The sequence below is a fragment of the Sturnus vulgaris genome, chromosome 16 (genome assembly GCF_052056855.1).
Source record: "Sturnus vulgaris isolate bStuVul1 chromosome 16, bStuVul1.hap1, whole genome shotgun sequence".
Taxonomy (NCBI): Eukaryota; Metazoa; Chordata; class Aves; order Passeriformes; family Sturnidae; genus Sturnus; species Sturnus vulgaris.
In genome coordinates, this window is record NC_142258.1 from 751,836 (window position 1) to 773,037 (window position 21,202).

Here is a 21,202-nt window from a genome sequence, read left to right on the forward strand (position 1 = left end):
CAAAACCGTTCCCTCTTATCCTGTCACTCTGTAAAAAGTTGCTCTTCATGCTTTTCCTAAGCCCCCGGTCCTGAGCAATCCCGTGGGCTCCATGAAGGTGGCTCAGGGAAAGGCCAAGTTTCAGTGGGACATCTGCCTCGTGCTGCCACCCCCGCCACCCCTGTCCTTCCCCCCTGGCTGTCACCACGCGTGGGGCAGCGCCTGACGCCAGCGCCCTGCCCGGCCCCCGGCCTGCGCAGAGGCAGCAAAGATATCTCCCACCCACAGCTGAGGGGCTGCAAATTGCCTTGTGAGTGGGGGATTTTGCAGCCTTAATTGTGTTATTTTAACACAGCGTGTGTAGGTGTGAGCAGAGTGCACATGTACCGTTTCCTAGGCTTTGAACAAAGCGAGCTCCAACAGAAGCAAAGTCCGTGTCAGATCGTGTTGGCCCCTGTGGGGCTGGAGGTGGGGACACCCCTGCACCCCTCTCATTGCTCCATCAATGGAGTGGCAGCTCCAGGAGCCAGCTCAGAGCTCTGGCCTTCCCAGGGGTTCACTAAGGTTTGGGACTAATGAGAATTTGGTGACCTTGGTGTCCTGTTCAAACTGCAGGGTCACAGCCTGGCAGCCTGACCAGGGCAGCCAGGGCTCCTCCAGCCCCAGCCCCAGCCCCAGCCCCAGCTCCATCACCTCCTCCTGTTCCCTGCCTTGTCCATCGTCATCTTCCTGCTCCTGGACCTGGACCCTACTGCGCTGGGCAAAGTAGAAACGAATAACAAAATCCAGCCCACGCTGCAAAGATTGTACAACTCTTGCAAGAAAAATGCTGTCCTTGCAGGCAAAAAAATGTCCTAACCTGAGATCTGTTAGGCTTTGTCCTCCCAAATCCAGCGATGAAAGCTCTGCTGCATTTAAATTGGCAAAGTGACAGTGACAGGAAGTAAGTAGTCAGAAATAATCCCTAGCTGGATTAGGTTTTTCCTTGAAGGAAGAGAGGCTGATACAAGGCGAGTTTGGGTCATTAGCGATGCAGGGAGATGCTCCAGCCCTGCCTTGTCTTCACTTCATTCTCTGCTCCCGGGGGCTGAGAGGGGATAAGGACTCCAGAGCCTTCGGCACATGTGTTCATCCTTCCCCACTCCTACGAGGGGATTATTTATATCTGCACACACTTTGGGAGTGCTGGCTGCAATCCACTGGCTCCAGCAGGACTCCAGTGGTGAGGCTGGTGTGTCCCTGTGTGCTGTGCCGGGGGGTGACAGCAATGCCACCCGTGCCCATGGCACGAGCTGGCTGGCTTGGTGCAAGCTTGGTGCAATTCCCCACCAGCCCTGCTCTCCCTGCTGGATTTCCGACAGTTGAGTAGCAATAAAAATAGCAGGGGAGGAACAGAAATCCATTCTGATTAAGCCTCTTTATTCTGAGCGATGCTGGGGGAGCAGGGGTGGCTCTGTGTGGGCCAGCACCACCCATCCTCCAGGGCCCAGGCCACCACTCTGGCAGCAGCTGCGTGCCCACATCCAGGCTGCTTTGCCCACATTTGTGATGTTCCTCAGCGTTTTTTCCCCTCTGCACTGGCATTTGGGCCCCCTGAGAGGAGTGGGGGGTCAGTCTCTTCTCCCAGGGAACAAGGGACAGGACAAGGGGAAACAGCCTCGATTTGCACCAGGGGAGGCTTAAATTGGATATTAGGGAAAATTTCTTCACTGAAAGGGCTGCCAAGTGGTAGAGCCCCCACAGGTGGAGGGATTTAAAAGCTGTGTGGTTTGTGGGTTAGACCACAAGGCCTTGGCAGTGCTGGAGGAACACTTGAACACGATGGTCTTGGAGAGCATTTCCAACCCGAATGATTCCATGATCCTTTGATTCCCTGAGCAGACAAAACCAGCAGAGGAGATGGAAAGGGATGGCACAGGACAGTGGCAGTGCCCCAGGGCTCCCACAGCTGTTCCATGGGCAGCACCTCCCCATCTTCCTGATCCTGGGCTGTGTGAGGGAAGCCCAGAGAATCCCTGCCCCAAGGTCAGACAAGGACCAGCCTGTCCATGGAGTGTCTGCATGGCATGGGTGGAAGGATGGATGGACAAAGGCATCTGTGGGCAGTGGTAGCCCAGAAGCAATAAAAGAACAAATAGCAGAAGATTAAACCCATTCTGTAGTCAGGTCCAGCTGGACCACGCTGAGCCACGAGGAAAGGTTCACTGCTGCTCCAGCCTGCCACAATTTAATTGATTTGATTTAAATCCTTTGAAGAAGAAGTGGATAAGGAATAATGAGGCAAACAGGATTGTAATGCAAATGAAAGAGATGAAAGATGGCTTCGGGGAGACGCTCTTGAAGGTCAGCGCCCAATGCAGAGCAGCTCCTGGTCACTCAGCCCAGCGTTAATGAGGCTGCGTTCCCTGGATGCTTTGATGGATGGATCAGGAGGCAAGCACCAGGATGTCTGGCCTTTAATCCCCTTGCTGGGGGCAGATGATCGCTCCCAGCGAGGGGAGGGGCTCACCTGGCTGTGACAGGGACAGCTCCTGCTGCCCGTGTCACGCTGGGTGAGCACACTTCCTAATCGGGTTTTTCCAGATACTCCAATGGAGGCTCTAACTTCAGAATTAATTAACTTCACTATCAAAAGCTGAGTCATTTGTCACAATGGTTTTGTCATTAGCTCCCATAATTAAGGAAAGTGTCACAAAACCAAATGTTTCACTTACACAAGCCAGGAGAGGCGAAGCTCAGGAGCGTTTCCAACATGGAATGGGAATGGGCACAGTAGTGAGCCTGGGGCTCAACCAGGCACCCCAAACCCCTGGGCCGGGCTGGGGGCTGAGGGAAGAGGCAGGGGCTGGGCTCGGGGAGGGGAGGGGGCACCCCCAGGGCTGCCCACCCGAGGAGATGCCAGGGTGTGCCAGCAGGGCTGGCTGGGCCGGGCAGTTTCCCCATCCCCAGGTGAATTGAGGCGTTCCTGGTGACCACACGGGCTGGGAGAGACGAGGGCATTTTACTGAAAGCTCAGCTGACAGCCCCGAGGACAGGAGGAGAAGCCCTCCCAACACAGCCGCCCTGTTCCACACCCGCCCAAAAGCAGAGTTCTGAGATGGGCAGAGGCAGGGACTGATGTGCCCTCGGCCAGGAGCCCCCAGAGCCCCTGCAGGGCTGGGGGATCCCAGAGGGTCCCGACCCCCCTGCCCAGTGCTCACCAGTGCAGCCACCCCGTGCCCACAGCCCTGCACCAGTGCCAGACCGGGGCTGGGGGGAAAAGCCTCTCCCGCAGCTCTCAGTAACTCGCTAATGAGCAATTAACTGATGACACAAAGCACGTGCCCCCCTCCCCTTCCCAGTGCACCTTTGGGTGCAGCTGCTCCTCTCTGGGACCAGCCCCAGTCACTGAGAATCCCCAGCTGTGCAGCTTTTTATCCAAATCCCTGAAGTTTCCCAGCATTTCCTGCTGTGCCAGGACGTGGTGGGGCCCCCCCAGGACCGCCCCCCGACCATGCCCAGCCCCCGGCTCACCCCCAGAGTCTCGTGGGCAAAGGATGCCAAGATCTCAGGGTTTCTTTAAAATTAAATATTTTATTTTTTCATACATGCAGCAAATTGAATCAAGAGTATATGCCCATCTAAAAGGAGGTCTTCATGAGAACTGTTTGACAACACACAGCAGGTAGTCTAGGATGTAGAAAAGTCATCAAATACTTGCAGGTGAAATCAAATTCACAAACACAAACTGTTCAACAATAAACATTTTCTTTTTTTTTTTTTCTTTTTTTTTTTTTTCTTTTTCTTTCCCTCCTTGTTTTAATTGCCACTTGGAATGAGATCAGAAATAAACAGCTCAGGTGACACTTCCATGCATGGAGCCAGAGGCGTGTGCCCAGGCAGCCTCACCTGCTCCTGCCCAGCAGAGCAGCCACAGCACCTGGCTCACAGTGTGAGCAGGCTGCACCCTCCAGGTGCAATCCCAGCCCTTGGGAACTGCAGGATCCTCGTGTCCTGTGCCCAAATCCCCTTGGCTCCTCCCTGGGGTTCCAGCTCTGGGACTCACAACCACCAGAGCACAGCGACTGCCCTGTGCCCACTCATCTTCCATCTGTCTACATGGCTTGGCCACTGCACAAGCTCACATTTATTTATTAAATGGATTAAATCGATCCATAGCTCCCCTGGTGATGGGTCTCATCGGGAGAAGCTGCTCAGAGCCCCAGCCAGGCACAGCAGCAGCTCCCAGCCATGATCGAGTGCAGCCACACTGGGAGCAGGGCAGGCTCTGGAGCTGCCCCAGAGCAGCAGCCAAGGGCTCAGCACAGCCCCAGGGGGACCCGTCTGATCCACCCTGTCCCGGGGGAAAGCAGCTGAGAGCCTGAACCCACTTACCTGTAGCACTGGGATGCAATCCAGCCTGGACAAAGCCAGGATGTGCAATCCTGAGCATGTCCTGCCTCCTCAGCCCCTCCTCTGCCCTTCCCCAGGCTCTGGGTCCCCCTCTCAGGACCCCACTGCCAGTCCCACTGCATCCAGGTGGGACACCAGACTGAGGCCCCCCCTTCCCCTGCATCCCCAGCAGCTCCAGGTATGCTCTGGGTACGGATTTCCTCCACACATCTGTGGAGCACCTGGGGGCTGGGGACCAGGGCTCTGCTGAGACTCTCAGCTCTGAGTATCCTCCATAAGCTCTGCTTTCCCCATCCAACAGTGCCGATTAAATCATCATAAATGACACAAACAGTGACTCAACCCCTGTCACTCTGCCCTTCCTTGGAGGAGTCCACACAGATCTGAGGGTCTGTGCAGGGCCAGGCACATCCCACTGTACATTCCTCCCAGAACAAACAGGTCATCTGGAAATAAACCTTGGAATGAGAGTTTGGCAAGCAGCAGAGTGAACAGCGTCAGGGACACTCAAGGTGTGAGTCCTGAGAAGAGCACCTGGCCTTTGCCAAGCTCGCCCTGGAGCGTGGATCTCAACCCCAAAGCTGCCTGGAGCCACATCCCAGCTTCCCTGCAGGTCCCCTCCAAGGTTTGCTCAGGGTCTGCTCCATGCACGGGTGTCACCCCACCACAGACACAGAATCCCGATCAGCAGGGATGTGACTCCCCCCGCAGCAGCTCCTGCACTGTGCCCACGGCCCCGGGGTGCCCCTCAGCCCCGGAGACCTTCCAGCAGCATCCTGGGAGCGCCTTCAGAGCCAAAGGGATGGAAATTAAAAACATTCACCACCGAAGTAACAGAAATTCTGCAGTTACAGGTTGGCAGGTGACAGTGACGCACGCGCTCTGCAGGGGATGGAGCGATGTCCTCGGGATGTGCCGGGCTCGGGGGAGCCCCCAGCAGCCACCACCCCCCTTCCCTGGGCACGGCCTGGTGCAGAGCCCCTCGGAAACCCCCTCCTGGATCTGGCACAATTTGCAGTTTTTTCTGGGTTTGGTTTGGGCTCCTCCAAACTCAGCCCTCGCCCCTGCAGGCACAGGACAGTGCCCATGGGTGACAGGGGGGGGACGCTCACCCAGCCCCCAGTACTGGGACAGCGCCTTAGCTGCTGGCAGCCTTTAGTTCTCAAAGGAATCATTAAAATAAGCAAATAATTTATGTTTATAAAAGATCTACAAACTAGAATTTCCTCTGTAGAATTCCTCGTGATGGATAAACCCCCACCCATTTCCCTGGGGCCGGGAGGAATGGCTGCATCCAGCAGAACCAGTGCTGGCTCAGAAAACACACCCGGGGTCCTGCAAGCCAGCCAGACTGGGCTGTGACAGAGCAGGGGGACAGGGGCTGGGGGATGCTCACCTGGGGGGATGTTCAGCCTCTGGGAACACAAAAATCAGCCAGGGTCACTGGCCGGCCAGCAACGGGCAGTGCCTGTCCCCTCCTGCCTGCTCCTGTCCCCTCCTGCCTGCTCCTGCTTTCCTCTCCCTGTTCCTGCCCTTCTTTCCCTGCTCCTGCCCCCCTCCTGCCTGCTGTCCTCTCCTGCCTGCTCCTGCCCTCACCTGTCCATCCTCATCTTCTCCTTCCTCCCTCCTGCCTGTTCCTGCCTGCCCCCGCCCTCCCTCTGCCTCACAAACAGCTGCTGGAATTGTCTCTTCTCATTCAGAATAATTTTTTTTTAATGATGCAGAAGGTCCTGGATTACTGACTAAAACCCCCAGGAATTTGGTGGAAATCAGGGAAATCAAGATGTCTGTGAAATCCATGGGTTTGGAATCTGGAAGAGAATAGCAGAGGGTGGAAAGTAGAAAAGTTTCCGTTATAAATAGCCCTCAGTGCAGCCCTTTAGTCTTGGGCGTGTTTTCAGTTGGTAAACTGTAAACCAGGAATATAAATGTGTTTTGTTTTGGCAGAATATTAATATCCTTTACAGAGCTGTTACATCTCGACAGTGTCTGTGAAAGATTTATGCGAGTGCTGACAGAGCGTATCAAAACTGCAAACTGTTCCAGATGTTACAAAAAAAAACCCCCACCTTTCACTTAGAAAAAGGTTTGCTCTGGTGTACAAGAACTGGCATGGGAGTGGTTTGGAGTCGCAACGCCCGAGCGCGGGGAAGGCGGATGGGGACGGGGGAACGCCCCGACCCTATGGACAATGCATTGGAAAATAGAGGTCTAGAAGCAGATTTTTCCACACTGATCAAATATATCCATGTCTTGAACAAAAGGCTCCTCTAAGACAAGCTCACACTCATCGCAAGCTTCAGCACAACGCTTTAAGCGATCAACCATGCTTAGCATTCCACAGCAACGCTTTGGGAGTAGCTGGCTCACTGGGATCTCAGCATCCCACTGCAAAAATTACAGAGACCGTAGCAATTTGGTATATTTCTGTTTAAAAACTCTATTAGTCACCACCAACTATAGTTCCTAGAAGTATCACTGACCGGTAACTGGCACCCCGGGCTAGGGAAACCAAGCTAGCGAGTGGCACGGACATGGAGAGGCTCCGAGGAGAAGCGGCCGGCGAGTTTGGCGGGAGGGGATGTGTGTCTGCACTGCTAATCCCGGAAGACTATGTCCTATGTACAGGGCCAGCTGGCGTGCGACAGCGAGGACGGGGCTGCGCCGCGACTACACGTTAATGACAAACTCGGGGTTGGTGTAGGAGAATCCAGCAAACTCGTTCTGGTCCAAGTTCATGATGAAGAGTTTGTCCGTGGGCGTCAGCTCCACCGGCTGCCGGGTGAACTCTTTGTCGAAGTTGGAAGTGTCGCGTTTGTCTTTCTGTTAAATGGAAAGCACAGAGTTAAACTGGGGAAGGAGCGGAGAGGTGACAGCACCCAGGGTGGTGGCAGCACCTGAGAGGTGACAGCACCCAGGGTGGTGGCAGCACCCAAGGGCGGGGCTGGGGGAGCTGTGCTGTCCCCACTGTCCCCAAGGCAGTGACGCTGTCCCAGCACTCCACGCCGCTCTCTCAAGCTGCCACCGACAGGAACTCCCAGCCCTGTACAACAGAAGCAGCCCCACAGCAGCAGCGAGAAGAGAAGAACAGTTTAACGCTCCCGAAACACACGAGCAGGACACAGAGGGACAGGTGAGAGCTGGGTGTGCTGGAGGGAACAGCTCTGCTCTCCTGCTCGCTGTGGGACACAGCACGGAGCAGTTCTCAGCATGCAGAGCCCTCACTGCAACCAGAGCTCGGCACTGCACGGGAGGAAGGAGCCTGGAGGAAGCAACATGCCTCGAAATGGCAGCAACAGTCATTACCGTGTCAAAATTTGCACAAAATAATCAGCTGCAAGAGCTCTTTCTGCTGGAAGCTTGATTTTTTGAATGATGCCGTGATATGGTGTGAACCAACACTGGTTCATTGATGGAGGATGTGATTTGCTCCGGGGTTGTACAGACAAAACACACAGCACTTCAAAACCTCTGAGAAGGAAAATTCCACGTATGTAACATTTTCTCCTCGCAATTTCTTAAGAACAACTTTGCAGCTACACCCAAGCCAAAGAAGGGAAAAAAAAGGACGTTAGTGTCAGGATTAGCACAGGGAACCTGAGATCAGCACTGCAGAGCCAGAGCTGGCAATGCGTGGGCTGCTCCTCCAAACCCTGCAGATCAGACAGCCCCGGCTCAGGGCTCAGGGCTGCCCTGCTCTGGGAGGTGTCAGAGCTGTGCCTGGAGGGGTGGCTGAAGGTACAGCACAAGCACCCAGGTCCTTCATCCACGCCACTGGCAGGGGAGGGACATTGGCAGCCGGGAACTGGCTCTGCTCTGCCTCATTACAAAACTTCTCCATCCCTTCTTCCAGGTCCCTGTGCAGGAGAGACCCCAGCTCCCTGCTGGAGGTGATCTGCCCCTGCCGTGACACAGGGAGGACCCTGTCACAAATCTGACGCCTTGTATTGCACCTGTATTTGCTCTCCATTTTCCCAGACTTTGCCTTTGAAGTGTTGCCCCCACCATGCCAGGTCCTGGCTGTGCTCTGCTGCACCTGCATTTCCAACCCTGGATTCATCTGCCAGCTTGAGCTGAGGACAGTAACTGTGGGGATCCTGCAGGTCCTGCACCCCAGCCCACCCCCCGTGGCTGTCCTGGTGAAGGACCTGGCAGCAGAGATGCTCTGTCCTGCCTGCAGCCCCTCCTGGCCCAACGGGACACTGGGGAACCTTCGTGCCTCAAGCAGGAGCATGGCCAGGACACAGAGCCAGGTCCTCCTGGCAGCCTGGACAGGCCAGGAGCACCTCACTGCAGCTGGACTGAGCCCTGGGACATGAGCCAGAAATGCATCAGGACCTCCAGAGACGCTTGGAGATTCCATAGGAGACATCTCACAGGATGGCTTCAGCCTTGGGGAGAAAGATCAGGAAAAGCCAAGGATGATGGAGAAGACACGAGGTGAGAAGAACAACAGGTCTGGATGGAACTGAAGGCTCCAAGGGAGGAAAGGCAGGAGAAGAGCCAGGGTGTGGCTGTGCTGTCAGGCCTTGAGCACTCGGCCATGCTCTGCAGGGCACTGGAATCTGCAGCTCCCAGCACCAGAGTCCCTCCAGGGCTCCTCTCTCCAGCAGAGAAGGACGAAGATGTGGATTTGGGGGCACAGAGCAGGAGCAGGGAAGGGCAGACAGGGTGAAGGGGTCACCTTCAGGTGCAGAGTTCTGCAGGTGAAGCAGGGTGAAGCAGTTGGAATGTGAGGACAAGCCCACCTCGGTGGCAGCAGGGTCCCCCCAGGGACGAGGGCTGGCTGGTCCTGGCAGAGTGGCCGTGGCTGTGCTTGGGGTCTCTCTGTGAAAAGTGGTCCAGGGCTCCTGAAGGCCACATCCATCCAAACCAACGTGGGCCACGACAGCACTGTCCTGGCAGCCAGGAGCTCCTCCTGAGCAGGAATGCAGTGGGATGCTGCAAAGGGGAATCACACATCCACATGTGACCGGTGTCACAATTGCCACCGTGGTCCCCAGCCCTCGGGAGCGCTCAGCCTGGAGTGGGAAAAGTGTCCTGCTGCTGCTTTTTGGCAGCAGAAAGCCCTGGGAGAGGCTGTGATGTGCCCGGGAGGGGGCTCAGGACAGCCCGATCCCCTGCCCTGCCCTCTCCAGCAGCCCCCACTCCTGGGGGCCCTGGCTGGGAGCTGAGCACGGCACAGGGAGGGTCGCTGGTGCCTTACCTCGAATTGTGCCCGAACTGGAGGCAATCCGGCCTCTGCCGGGATGAGGAACGATGTGGGAGCAGGCAGGGAACGGCCGCGTGGATCTCACCGAGAGAGGGGAGCGCAGGGGACACTCAGGGCTGGGAGAGCCTCCAGCAGCGGGAGAAGCGACTCTGGGAGGTGACGAGGAGCACAGCGAGGAGCACAGAGGGATGGCAGCGTGGTGGCACGGCGGGGTGGTGGCACAGCACGGTGGTGACACTGGGTGGTGGTGGCACGGTGTCCCACTGCCCGTGGCCCTGTGCTCCAGGTACAGCTGGCCCAGGGCAGCATTTCTGCCTGGCCCCCAGGGATGGGGGATCCTCGCTGACCTCTGCCAAGGAGCCCCTTCCCCTGGCACAGCTCCAGGGCTGCCGGGGGGGAGGACACCGGGATCAGCTCCCGCTGATGTTTGGAACCTCTCAGAACAACCCTGCAGTGTCCAGAGCTCGGCAGAAGCGGATCCCCAAAGGCAGGAGAGAGGTGAACAGAAGCTGTAATCCCTCTAGAGCTGTAAGAGCTGGGCTGGATGAGGATGGATGAGTCAGTGGCTCCGGGCTCTGCAGTCTCGGGGCTGGAGGTGATGCTGCAGTCAAGGCTCTGCCCAAGGCGCTGCAGGAGATCCTCGAGCAGCTCCCGTGTCCTCCCCTCGGGCTGTGTCCTTCCTCCCGGGCGCATCCTCACAAATTCCTTCCCTGCCCGTGCTGGGGCAATCACTCTCTCCTGGATGATGCTTCCAGTACATCCCACCTCGGATTTTTGGGATAAACACAGAGGAAGAAGGAGCCAGCATCCCCCAGCAGCCAGGGCGGCTCCCAGCCCCAGCTGCTGCAAGGAATCACCTGGCTGAGCTGCACAAACCCATTATTGCCAAACACATGCAGGTTTCTGGGCTGTGTTTTCTCACTTTTTATTTTATAATCAGTATCAGGAAAAAAATAAATTGGCACATTACAAATCAAGCAGATTGATACAGTGACAGCCCACGAACATCTGCAGGGGTATAAAAGGAAGCAGGGTGATTGTTGTCCTTTCACGAGAAATTCAGCCTTCCTGAAATGTTTCCTTTGATGCCAGAAACAAAACTGGGGCCATTTAAATATCCAGGGGCAATTTTTAAGGTTAGAAGTATCCACTGAAACAAGTGTCCTTGCACGCTTCCTATCAGAATTCCCAATACTGCTCCGAGTGAAATATCTCCCGTTTGGGTCAATACCACTTTTGACACATTTAAAGCACAGGTAACAAACTCCATCAATGGCTTTGGCATTTGAAAAGAAGAAAAAGCTTCACTAGGGAATGGATGTTGCTGTTTACTAGGGTGACCACAGATTCCAAATTTCCCATTTACCGCTGGATGTTTGCTTTGATTTTAAAAACCTGCTACTTAGAAACTGCACAATCAGGAGAAATCTTTGCCAATGGCAACTCTGCCTTCCCAAATAATTTATCCCACTGCTGGGGACCCAGCACTGGGAACAAGCCATCCCAAAATGTCTGTGCAGGGAAGGGGAGCTGTGCTGGGGCTGGACACACAGCAGGGCAGCCAAAAAAAAGGAGCCAGAACCAACAACTTGGCTCTGCAGAACTTTGGGGAGGAGACAGACTCCAGGGAATGGTTTCATTAAAAACACTTACTTGCCACCAAGGCTAAGAAGGAGAAATATTAAATTTTCATGATTATATTAAAACACTAGAAAAAAGAAAGAGCAGGAATTAAAGTACATGATGAAGGGATTTCTCCCAGTTGTCACCATGTCTCTGTTTCCATTCTGTCACCCACTGAGCCGTTCCCATTTTCTACAAACAAAACGTTACAAAAGCCCGTTTGCAGCATTTCTCGCACATCACTCCCCTCCAGTGACACCCCAAATAACAGGAAGACACTTGAAATATGGTCACTCTAGCAAGGAACTAAAGACAACCCATGGATGCAGGTTTTGCAATGGAATGTGTCACCACAACAGCAGCTGGAGCCGGATGACAGATGCAAGGATGAGATCTGCACAGCAGCTTAGCTCTTGGCTTGAGGCTTAAAAAACTCAGAGTTAACAAAGGAAAATCCTTCGAATTCTGACTGGTCAATGTTCCCGACGACTTCCTGGTCGGGAGGAGTTAGCACGGGTGGGTGGCGAGTGAAAAACCGGTCGAAGTTTTCAGCATTGCGTCCACACTATGAGAGGGGAGAAAAGAACCGTGGTGGGTGGGGCAGGAAGCGTGGGATGGGGCACAAAACACACTGGGCTAGTCAGCAGGGCATGGCAGGGCATGGCAGGGCATGGCAGGGCATGGCAGGGCATGGCAGGGCATGGCACAGCATGGCACAGCATGGCAGGGCACGTTGTATTGCACTGTTTGTTCCCGAAGTTGCCCTGCTCATGGTTTCACGTTGCAATGTTATATTTATATATTGCACTGAGGAAATGGTTTGCCCTGTGTCTCCCCGGGCCTTGTGAAGTTGTTTCAGCTCTCCCTCGGCCCCTCCCTGTCCTTGGTGTCCCGTTGCTCACGGGTCTGTTCCTCCCCTTTCCCTGAGGTTAAAAGTGCCTGCCATCTTCCCCCTGTCTCTCCTTTCACCACATGGACAGAATAAATTGTGGATCACCTTCCCACGGGAGAAAAGAGCCTTCTTTGGGTTTTGCCTTTGTCTGTGAGGATTTCTCACCCCTCTCTGGTCCGGAGAGGAAAAAGGGATTTGTCCTCAGCTGGTGCCCAACGTGGGTCACCAACAGAGGTAAATCTCATTTTCCTCTCTGGTCCCGAGCTAGCTGGAGGACTGGAGAGGAAAAAAGGATTTTTTTCTCCACAGCCACGCCCTGCTCACTAACCCAGTGTGTTTTATACCTCACTTCAACGAGGCCCAACAGTAGCTTAAAGCCTTTTTAAAGTGAGTTAAATCAGGGCACCAACTGTGAGGTTAGACCCCCTGGGTGCTCTTAGGCACCCAACTCGTTGGGTTGTTTGTCTTCAAAGAGCCAAGCAGCTCACAGATGCCATAAAGTTATTTATTGCAGAAGCACATCAGTCTCAAAGGCAAAAACAAAGCAAACCAATGGCAAAAACCAAAGGCAAAATGGACCAGGATCTCCCCTAATGCACGTTCTTTTATAGAAACTTCCCAACAAGTTAAGACACAAATTCAAACCACAGCTCCTTAACCTGTTAGATTTCTGATTTCTTAGCACACCAGGCTATGTATAAACTACAATCATGGCCTGTCTTGTTCTAACTGAAAAATGTAAGCAATATTCTTACTATAAGTCTATTATTCTAACTCTGATACCAGGTTCTTGGAGCCTCCACAGAAACACCAGTATCCAGGACTGTGTTTTTCAACCTTCACTAGAACTTGTACTACTCCTCTGGTATCCAAGACCTTTACTCACTAAAAGCACTTAAAACTTATTCTACTTACTTGCTTGCTTATACTGAAACTTAAACTTACACCTCTACTTTATGTGTGAGTGGCTTAACATCCTTCAATCCATCCAAAGGCTTTAATTCAATCCCTGCACTCTGATTTCTCTCTGAAAAATTCTGACTTAGTGACTCCCAACAGCCTGGGGCTGGCAAACCCTGGCCGTGCCACAGAGCAATGGGATGGGTTGTGATGGTTCCTGCCCACACACACCTGGTACCTGCTCCAGGGCACTGCCCACCTGGGCATCCCCCCCTCTCCCCAGAGCAGGAGGTTTCCATCATGTCTGCACTGCTCAGAGGTTTCCTCCTGCCACAATTTTTCCTGGGCATTTAACTTGCATTTGTTAAGTAAACAGATCTGCATTTTTAATAAACATCAGACTAAATATAATAAAATATTAATGATAGATACACACAGAAGTCAATGTTTCCCAGCTCCTTCCTCAGCTCAGAGGTTTCAGGGGAGACAGCAGGGATATCCATCAGACATCCATGGGCTGCTCCTTTGGCAGGTTTGTAGCTCCTCACAGCACCAGGTGAGACACTTGCTCTCCTCAACCCTCGACACCGAGCTCAAGGGCCAATGTTTGAGGGGATTTAACTGCAGCTCCAGCCCCTCAGCGTGGCACCCTGGCATTGGTAAAGCCACATCTTTACATTCCTAGTCTGGCTTGGTTAAACTTCTGCTCCCTGACCTCCTGCCCATGCCCAGCCCTGCTCCCCTGTCCTGGGCAGGGCATCCCCAGCTCTGGGGAGGATGTTTGAGATGTTTGACAAGTGAGCCCCAGCCCAACACCTCCCCCAGACCACCCCATTAACATCAGAGCAGCAATTAAATCCTGCAGAGGAGAGCTGCCAGCCCCACGGAGCCCAGGGGCCAAAGGCAGGGCAGGAGCAGCCAGGCTGGGCTGGCAGGGCCACTGGGGTGGCACAGACTGGGGACAGCATCCCTGGCAAAGCTGCAATGTGCTCTGGCTCATCCAGGCAGTGCCACCCTTGGCAGGGCTCACCTGCAGCTCCCAAAAAACCCCCAGAGCCCCCAGCCCCGTTCTCATCCCCTCTGAGCTCCAGGAGATCTCAGTGCAGACACCCAGGGCAGCCCAGCAGTGTCTGACAGCACTGCCTGCCTCTTGGCTAGGAAGAAATGTGCTCAGGAAAAAAAAATAATTAAAAAAAAAATCAAACCAGCAACCCCCTCAGAAAGACTGGAAAATTAATCCTGATGAGAGGCTGCCAGTTATTGGAATAGGAAGAACAAATATATTTTAATATGCATATTGGCAAGCAAGGATTTCTCACTATCAAGCAATGAGGTAAGAATATGTGGATGGAAAATCTGAAAAGTTGCATCTATCCATGGTATTTCCTGCCCTGCTGTGTGGAATTTATAGACTTTCTGTTTGGATGCAGACAAAATGGATGGGTAAAATCAATACTTTCAAGCTGAAAAGTGTCTCTGAGTTTACAGAAGGCACCTCCCAGCCCTACCCTGAGGTCTGGAGGAGCTGAGTTCCAGGCTCCAGGTTTGGCTGAGGGAGAGCAGGGAGGATCCTGTCACTGTCTGCACCAGCACCTTCCTTACAGCTTCCCAAATTTAAGTTCCTGGTTAATGGACACAGATGCCATATGGATTTTTTACGTTTATCTAAAGCCATCTAGTGAAGAATTGTCCTCATTTTAGTCTGATATGAATGTACAGGCATCCCTCCATCCTGACTGGAGAAAGGGGGAGGGTGGCAATTTATCTCACATAAATCCTGGTGTGTCCTGTCCAATATTTATAGCCAGCACAGAATGGCTTTTCTCCCTGAGCTGCAGAAATAAACCTGTCAGCTCCAAAGATGGCCTTGGATTTAATCACCTCCCTGCTTGATTTCCAATAGAGACAAAAGGCACAATAAAATATTTTCCATTGATCCCTGGGATGCAATCAAGGGCCATAAGAAACCCAGGATGCTGCTGCCCCCCACCCTGGCTCCCAGGGCCAGGGGAGGTGCTGGGCACCCTCAATTTCCCAGGGTTTTGTCCCAGACCAGTGGCACAGCCACAGTCCCACCTTGCAGGCATCTCCTGGGCAAGTCTGACCTTCCTGGGGCTGCCCTGGGCCAGGGAATTGGCTCCTTGCCCCCTGGGGAGGATCAGGGCTCTTCTGGAAATCACATTTAGGGGAATTTGGAATCACAGCAATAATCTGGGGACACACTGAGGGTCAGGGGGGACAGTGGTGCCTTTCCCTTGTGCCTGGCACCCAGTTTGGGATGCCCCAGCACATCCCTTTATCCCTGCTGCTGTCAAAGGGAGAATCCACTGCAAGGGATCCTGGTGTGGGACCACCCCTCTCCCAGGGAAAAAGCCAAATTTCTGCCTAACCCACTGAAACCAGAGGCTGAATAGTCTGGGAAATCCCAGGGAAAGTCTCTACAGGGCCCTGGGTCTCAGAGCAAATCCTGACTGGATCATCAGGGATGTTTAACCTCAGCACATCCACCTGCCCAAAGGCAGCCCCTCAATCCTTAAATCCCATCTAATTAGGAAATTGCTTATGCAAACATTAGAACTCACCTTGTACAGGCTGAACTAAGGCTACAAACCCCCCTGTGCAGGGAACTGGTGTTTGTACACACCTGGGTCTGAGAGTGGCATTTCAATATTAATTAACTCCAAGCAGTTAGGGGGGAAATTAATTTATGCAATTAAAAAATATTAGATTAAAAGCAAATTTTTTTAAATCCCCCATGCTGTTGTGAATAATCCTGGGTTCTGCTGTGTGATTCCAGCGCTTTCAAAATGAGACTTTTTCAAATCACTAGGCTTTATGTAAAGTAAAGGAGTAATTAGACACCAAAAACAATAATTATCTCAACGAGAGACAGGGAGAGCAGGGAAGTGTAAATACACTCCCAGGGTAGCTGCAGACCCAGGAAAGGAATTGTTATGCAGCAGCCAGAGCAGGGAGCAGCCAAGCAGAGCCCCACGTCAGAACCACCAAAGACAAGGCAGCCCCTGATGTGTCTCGTTGCTGACTCTGTGATAAAGGTTAATCAAGCACAGAGCAGCACAGCAGCTCCTGGGAATTCACTCCGAGCTCAGAGCAGCCTGGCCAGGCTCAGCCTCCATGTGCTGCTGGTGGGGAAATGCTGGAGGTTTTGGGAGGGCTGCAATGCCCAAACCCCTGCAGCCTCCCTGTGCCCCCATCCCAAACTGCAGAGAGGCTGCAGGGCCAGGGAAATGTGGCCAAAGGATTGGTGGGGGCTGCAGCAGGGCCAGGGAGCAAAGGTGGCTCTGTGGGGACTGGCAGGAGCTGAGCCAGGAGCTCAAATCAAACACGGACTGATGATGCCTCACGAGCAAAATGAGGCTGCAGAGAATTTGGATGGGGCTCTGCTCCCCTTGGAGCCCAGTCCCCATGGACTGGAGAAAGGGGAGCCTCAACTCCCAGCCCTCATTTGCATCTCATTCCTTATTTTGAAGCTCTGGATACAGACAATTCCTGCAGCCTGACCTTTAGAGATGCTAATTATAAAAAAAAAAAAAAAAAAAAAAAGGAAAATAAAACAGACTTAAGCCAAGGTGAAGAGCCAGGCCAGCACCAACCTGCAGTGCAGCAGCACTTGGTCCTGGTGTGGCCACCTGAAGGTCACAAGGATTTGGCCACATCTTCCCTGGTCACCCCAAAATGCTCCTTGCAGTGTCCCAGCCCCATCCCCATCCCTGCTCCACCCTGTGCTCACGGCTGGCACCACAGAAACAGCTTTTTCCAGCACGGAGGCACTGCTGGAGAAATATCAGCTATCAGCAGGTACCTGAGTTGTCTTAATCCTCCCTAAATCCCAAATCAGCTGCTGTTAATCTCCCTGTCCTATCAAACAGGGAATTTTCCGGGTGCCAGCTGCTGGGTGAAGTGACAGCTCACAGTGCCCCTCCCCAGGGCTGGTGCCAGGGGGATTTTTAAAGAAAGGAGACATTTAAAACAGGACAAGATTTGCACATTTTAAAGCAGCAGAGCAGTAGGGATTCCTTTTGATGGAATTCAGTTGTTTTTCACTGTAAAACACCAAACACCAACGCTCAGGCCCTGCCCAGGGCAGGCAGGGACACTGGGGAGCTGCTCAGGGACACAGAGATGGGTGGAGGGGACACAAGAGCAGCAGCTTCACTGGAAAATGGACACAGAGGTGGGAAATGGCAGAAGACATGGATTCAGGAGAGGGAATTCTGCACAACAACCCCATGGTGCCCCTTCAGTGGATCCAGGTATGGACCAGGATCCCTCCACAGCTGGAGCTCCTGGATCCCCCCCTTGTACCTCAGCATCCCCTGGCACAAAGGTCGGATCCCAGCCCCAGACAGCGAATTATGGGATGCACAAACGGCCCCAGACACTTCCACACCACTGTGCTGGGATATCAGAGTTACAGCTCTCCCAGTGATGCTGTTCCCACACGCTCCACTGCCCTGAAGGGTCCCTTCCCTGCCAGGGAAAGGCAGGCAGGGACAAATCCAGACTCTCTCCGGGGCTGGAGAGAGCAGGACAGGACAGGACAGGACAGGACAGGAGGGGGAGCAGGACCCTGCCCCTCAGTGGTGTGGACACAGCCCGGGCTGTGCAGTGCAGGGCAGCACCCTTGGAGCTCCCTGCAAAGGCACTGGGAGTGCCAGGAGTGAACCTGGTGAAAAATCTTCTGCCTGGAATCCAAACAAGCAGCCCCAAACACAAGGCAGGGCAGGGCCAGCAGCCCCAGGGTGAGGGGCAGCTCTCCTGGCCAGCATCCCTGCCCCATCCATGCCAGAGCAGGTGGGGCAGCCACCACAGGGGTGTTTCATTCCTCTCTGGAATGGAAAAACCTGCTGGAGCAGAGAGAGCAGAGCTAAAGGCACCGAGCACCCTCCACCCAAGGAACTCCCTCTCCGTGCTCTCCCTGAAAGCAGAGCTTTACCGAGCACAGAACAGACAAAGCTGCAACAAACACAAAGGGGTCCAGGAGCTGAACGTGTGGAGCTGCCACCCCTGCAAGCCAGAGCTGGGACCGGGATCAGGGACTTGTCCTGGCCCAGCAAGGCTGTGGCAGTGCCACATCCCAGGGATCACCACCTTCCAAGGGGACAGAGAGGGAGGAGACACCTCCAGGATGAGCAGCAGCCACTGAGGGTGGGAGAGAGATCCCAGAGAGTCCCTGGGACAGAGGGGGAACCTGGCAGTGGGACAGAGAGAGACGAGGCAGGGGGACAGAGGGGTCTGGAGTGGGACACTGGGGGGACCCAGCAGTGGCACCCAGGGGGACAAAGACACACTTACAGCCTTTGGCTTGAACGGGGGCTGGATCTCCTTGCGCTCCAGCTTGTCCCAGTCGATGTAGCGGAAGAAGGCGTGCTCCTTGATGTCCCTCTCCCCCTCGGGGCCACAGCCCAGGCGCTTGGCAGGGTGCTTGGTCATCAGCTGGGGACAGCAGGGAGCACACAGTCACAGCCTGTCCTTTGTCCCCTCTGAGAGGCCCCCGGGGAGCTGTGTCACAGCACACCCCACATCAGGGTCCTGACCCTCCCGGCGCCTTTGGGGCTCCAAGGGGAGGACACTGAGGAAGAAGCTGGAGTGACTCAGGGCCAGGGAAGGCTGACAATGAGAGCAGACTGTGCAGACGGCAGGTTCGTGGTGGGCACATCCCCTCTGTGTCTGGGAATGAAGCTGGTTTGCCAAGGAACAGCCCCGGGCTGCCCAGCCTCCCTGTGCTGGGCACAAACTTCTCAGCATCTGCAGGGTGGACTCTAAAACCCAGAGCCCCTTTAGGATGGATAATCTGCCCTCCAAAACTTCCATCAGCCCTGGAAGCAGAACCCTCTCACCTCCAGAGACACGAGGTGGATTTCTAAGGAGAGAGTCAATTTGGAGGAAAAGCAGCACAAACAGCCCATTAATGTTGTTTATCATCTAAACTTCTCTTCACTGGCTCAATAAGGGAGAGGAGCCCCAGGAATTACAGCTGTACAACATTAATATCCTGGGGCAGTGCTCAGAGATCAGATGGAGATTCCAGAGATTCACAAGACATTGATAAGGATGGAGAAATATGAGCTTTGTACCTGCAACAAAAGCACTGCTTTATTAAAAGGGCTGTCCCTGCGAGGGACAGGAGGTGCCAGGGCTGTGGCTGGGGAGCTGAGACACCTCCCAGCCACTGCCTGGACACAGGCCAGCCCTGCCACCCCAAGGGCACAAAAACTTGCTTAGGAAATCCCATCTTTAACGGCTGCAATAGGGCACTGAAAGCAAGGAAAACCCTGGGGGGGAAGGAAAAAAACCAAAACCAAACCTAAAACCTGAATGGACCAAAAAACTCCAACAAATACAAGGTGAGAGCAGAGCCACCAACTGCTCTGTGAGCAAACAGCTCCACATCCCTGGCCTCCAGCTGTGACAGCATCTGCAGCTGGGGGAGTGATGGAGAGCAGCTTCCACCAGGCAGCATCTCCCTGGAAATCCACAAACAGCAAGGGCCTGGCAGGCTCTGCAGCCTGGGCCAGGGATTTTCCAGCCTCTGCTCAGGGTGAGGATGTGACTGGCATCAGCATCAGCCTTGCAGTGCCTGTGCCCAAGCAGGGAGCCAGGCTGGAGGGCCAGGGAGGGAGGGGCCAGCAAAAACAAAAGCAAGAAGATTTTTCCAACTTGCTTTTTGTTAATAATTGAGTTTCCCTCGGCATTGCAGCACGCAGCCCTTTACAAAATAAAACCCCGAGGACAAAACCAGGAGCTGGGAAGGTGGCACAGGTGACAAACACGTGTGGCAGCAGCACGGGCTGCAGCCCTGCTGGGCTTTCCTCAGGCAGCATCACAGGGGGAAATTCCACCCAAAAGACCTGCAAATGTCCCCAGAATCCTGCAGAAAACATTCCAGGCCTTTGCTGCCAGGCAGAGATTGAAGAGGGAGCTGCTGGCCATGACCTGCTCCTCTGCTCTGCTCAGGCACCACCAAACCCCTCCCGTGGGGTGGGAAAAGCTCCTGGAACCAACGTGGGGCTCAGGAGAGCCCCCCTGGAGCAGCTGCCCAGGGACACAGCCCTGAGCTCAGGAACAAACCCAGCAGAGCAGGGCAGTGCTCTGTTGGATCCGGGGGTTTTGTTAATAGGGCTGTTAATTGCCGGAACTGTGTCCCCGAGCCTGGGGAAGGCTCCAGGCTCCTGCCAGCCAGGGATCCCTGATGAACCTGGCTCTGGGCTCTGCTGGCTGCCAGACCTTCAGGAGCAAACACATTCCCTCTCCCAGCAGTGCAGCAGGAAGGGGTGACTGGCACCAGAATATCAGAGTGAAACCGTGGGGGAACAGAGAAATGGGTTTGGAGAAGGTGCTGGTGAAATCCCAAACCCCTCACCAGTAGGGCAGGGGTTCCTCCAGTTCCCCACTGGGTTTGTGCCCTGCCACACCCAACACAAACAGCTCAGTGCAGCTCATCAAAGGGTATTTCACTATTTCAGGGGAAAACATAAACACTTAATTCCCAGCTTACTAAAAAGTTCTTAAATCCCACATGCCCTTCTCATTAAAGTTTCTGGTGTAGAAGTTTGGTGGTGGCAAAAAATGCCACGAGGTTTTGAAACAACAGAGAGGGAAACACCACTGCTAAAAAAAACCCCAGGAATTGATGGAGAACCAACCCTCAGTGCCTGCCCAAATATCCTCCCATGCAGCCTCCCATCCCCAGAGTGAGAAAAGCCAGGGCAGCTGCACCTGCAGCCCCTGCAGCCCCTGCAGCCCCTGCTCACTGATTTACAGCACCCACATCGTGCCTGGTGCAGCAGCAATAAAAAAAACAAGCAGTGAGCCTGGGCCCTGCTGAGCCTCTGCTGGCCCAGCCTGGGGGATGCTCAGCAGGGTCCCCCACCCCCTGCCTGACCAGGAACACGCTGGATTTTCCCTTTCCATCCCAAAAAACACCACCAAGGGGATGGGAGATGGTGACAGCCGGTTTCTGAATTAAGGACTTGATTTTCCTGCCCCTTGCTGAGTGTGGCAGGGCAGCCCTTCCCTGTGCCCCAGCCCAGGTGGGGACACCTGCAGCAGCTTTTTCCCCACGGGACAAGGGAAGGTTCCCCTCGAGCAGCAGCTCAGAATCCTGGCAATGCCAGGAAGAGGCTCTGAAATGCTGCAGTGGGAGAGCTGAGCACAGGATGTGTCACTTGCAGATAGAAACA

The 21,202-nt window shown here is 54.2% G+C and overlaps 1 protein-coding gene across 2 annotated transcripts in view; it reads right to left on the reverse strand.

Annotated features, from left to right (window-relative positions):
* Window positions 1-6,304: 6,304 nt before the first annotated feature.
* Window positions 6,305-21,202, reverse strand: part of PRKCB (protein kinase C beta) — an 82,196-nt gene continuing 67,298 nt past the window's right edge. Inside the window, exons 16-17 of one of the 2 annotated variants that reach the window (XM_014886394.2) lie at window positions 18,315-18,455; window positions 6,305-7,194 (exon numbers count right to left, since the gene is read on the reverse strand). In XM_014886394.2, coding sequence (XP_014741880.1) covers window positions 7,042-7,194; window positions 18,315-18,455 — 294 coding nt within the window. In that variant the 3' untranslated portion in view covers window positions 6,305-7,041. Of the gene's footprint in view, window positions 7,195-10,483; window positions 11,772-18,314; window positions 18,456-21,202 lie in introns of those variants that run through there. The other variant, XM_014886393.2, reaches the window with a different exon arrangement.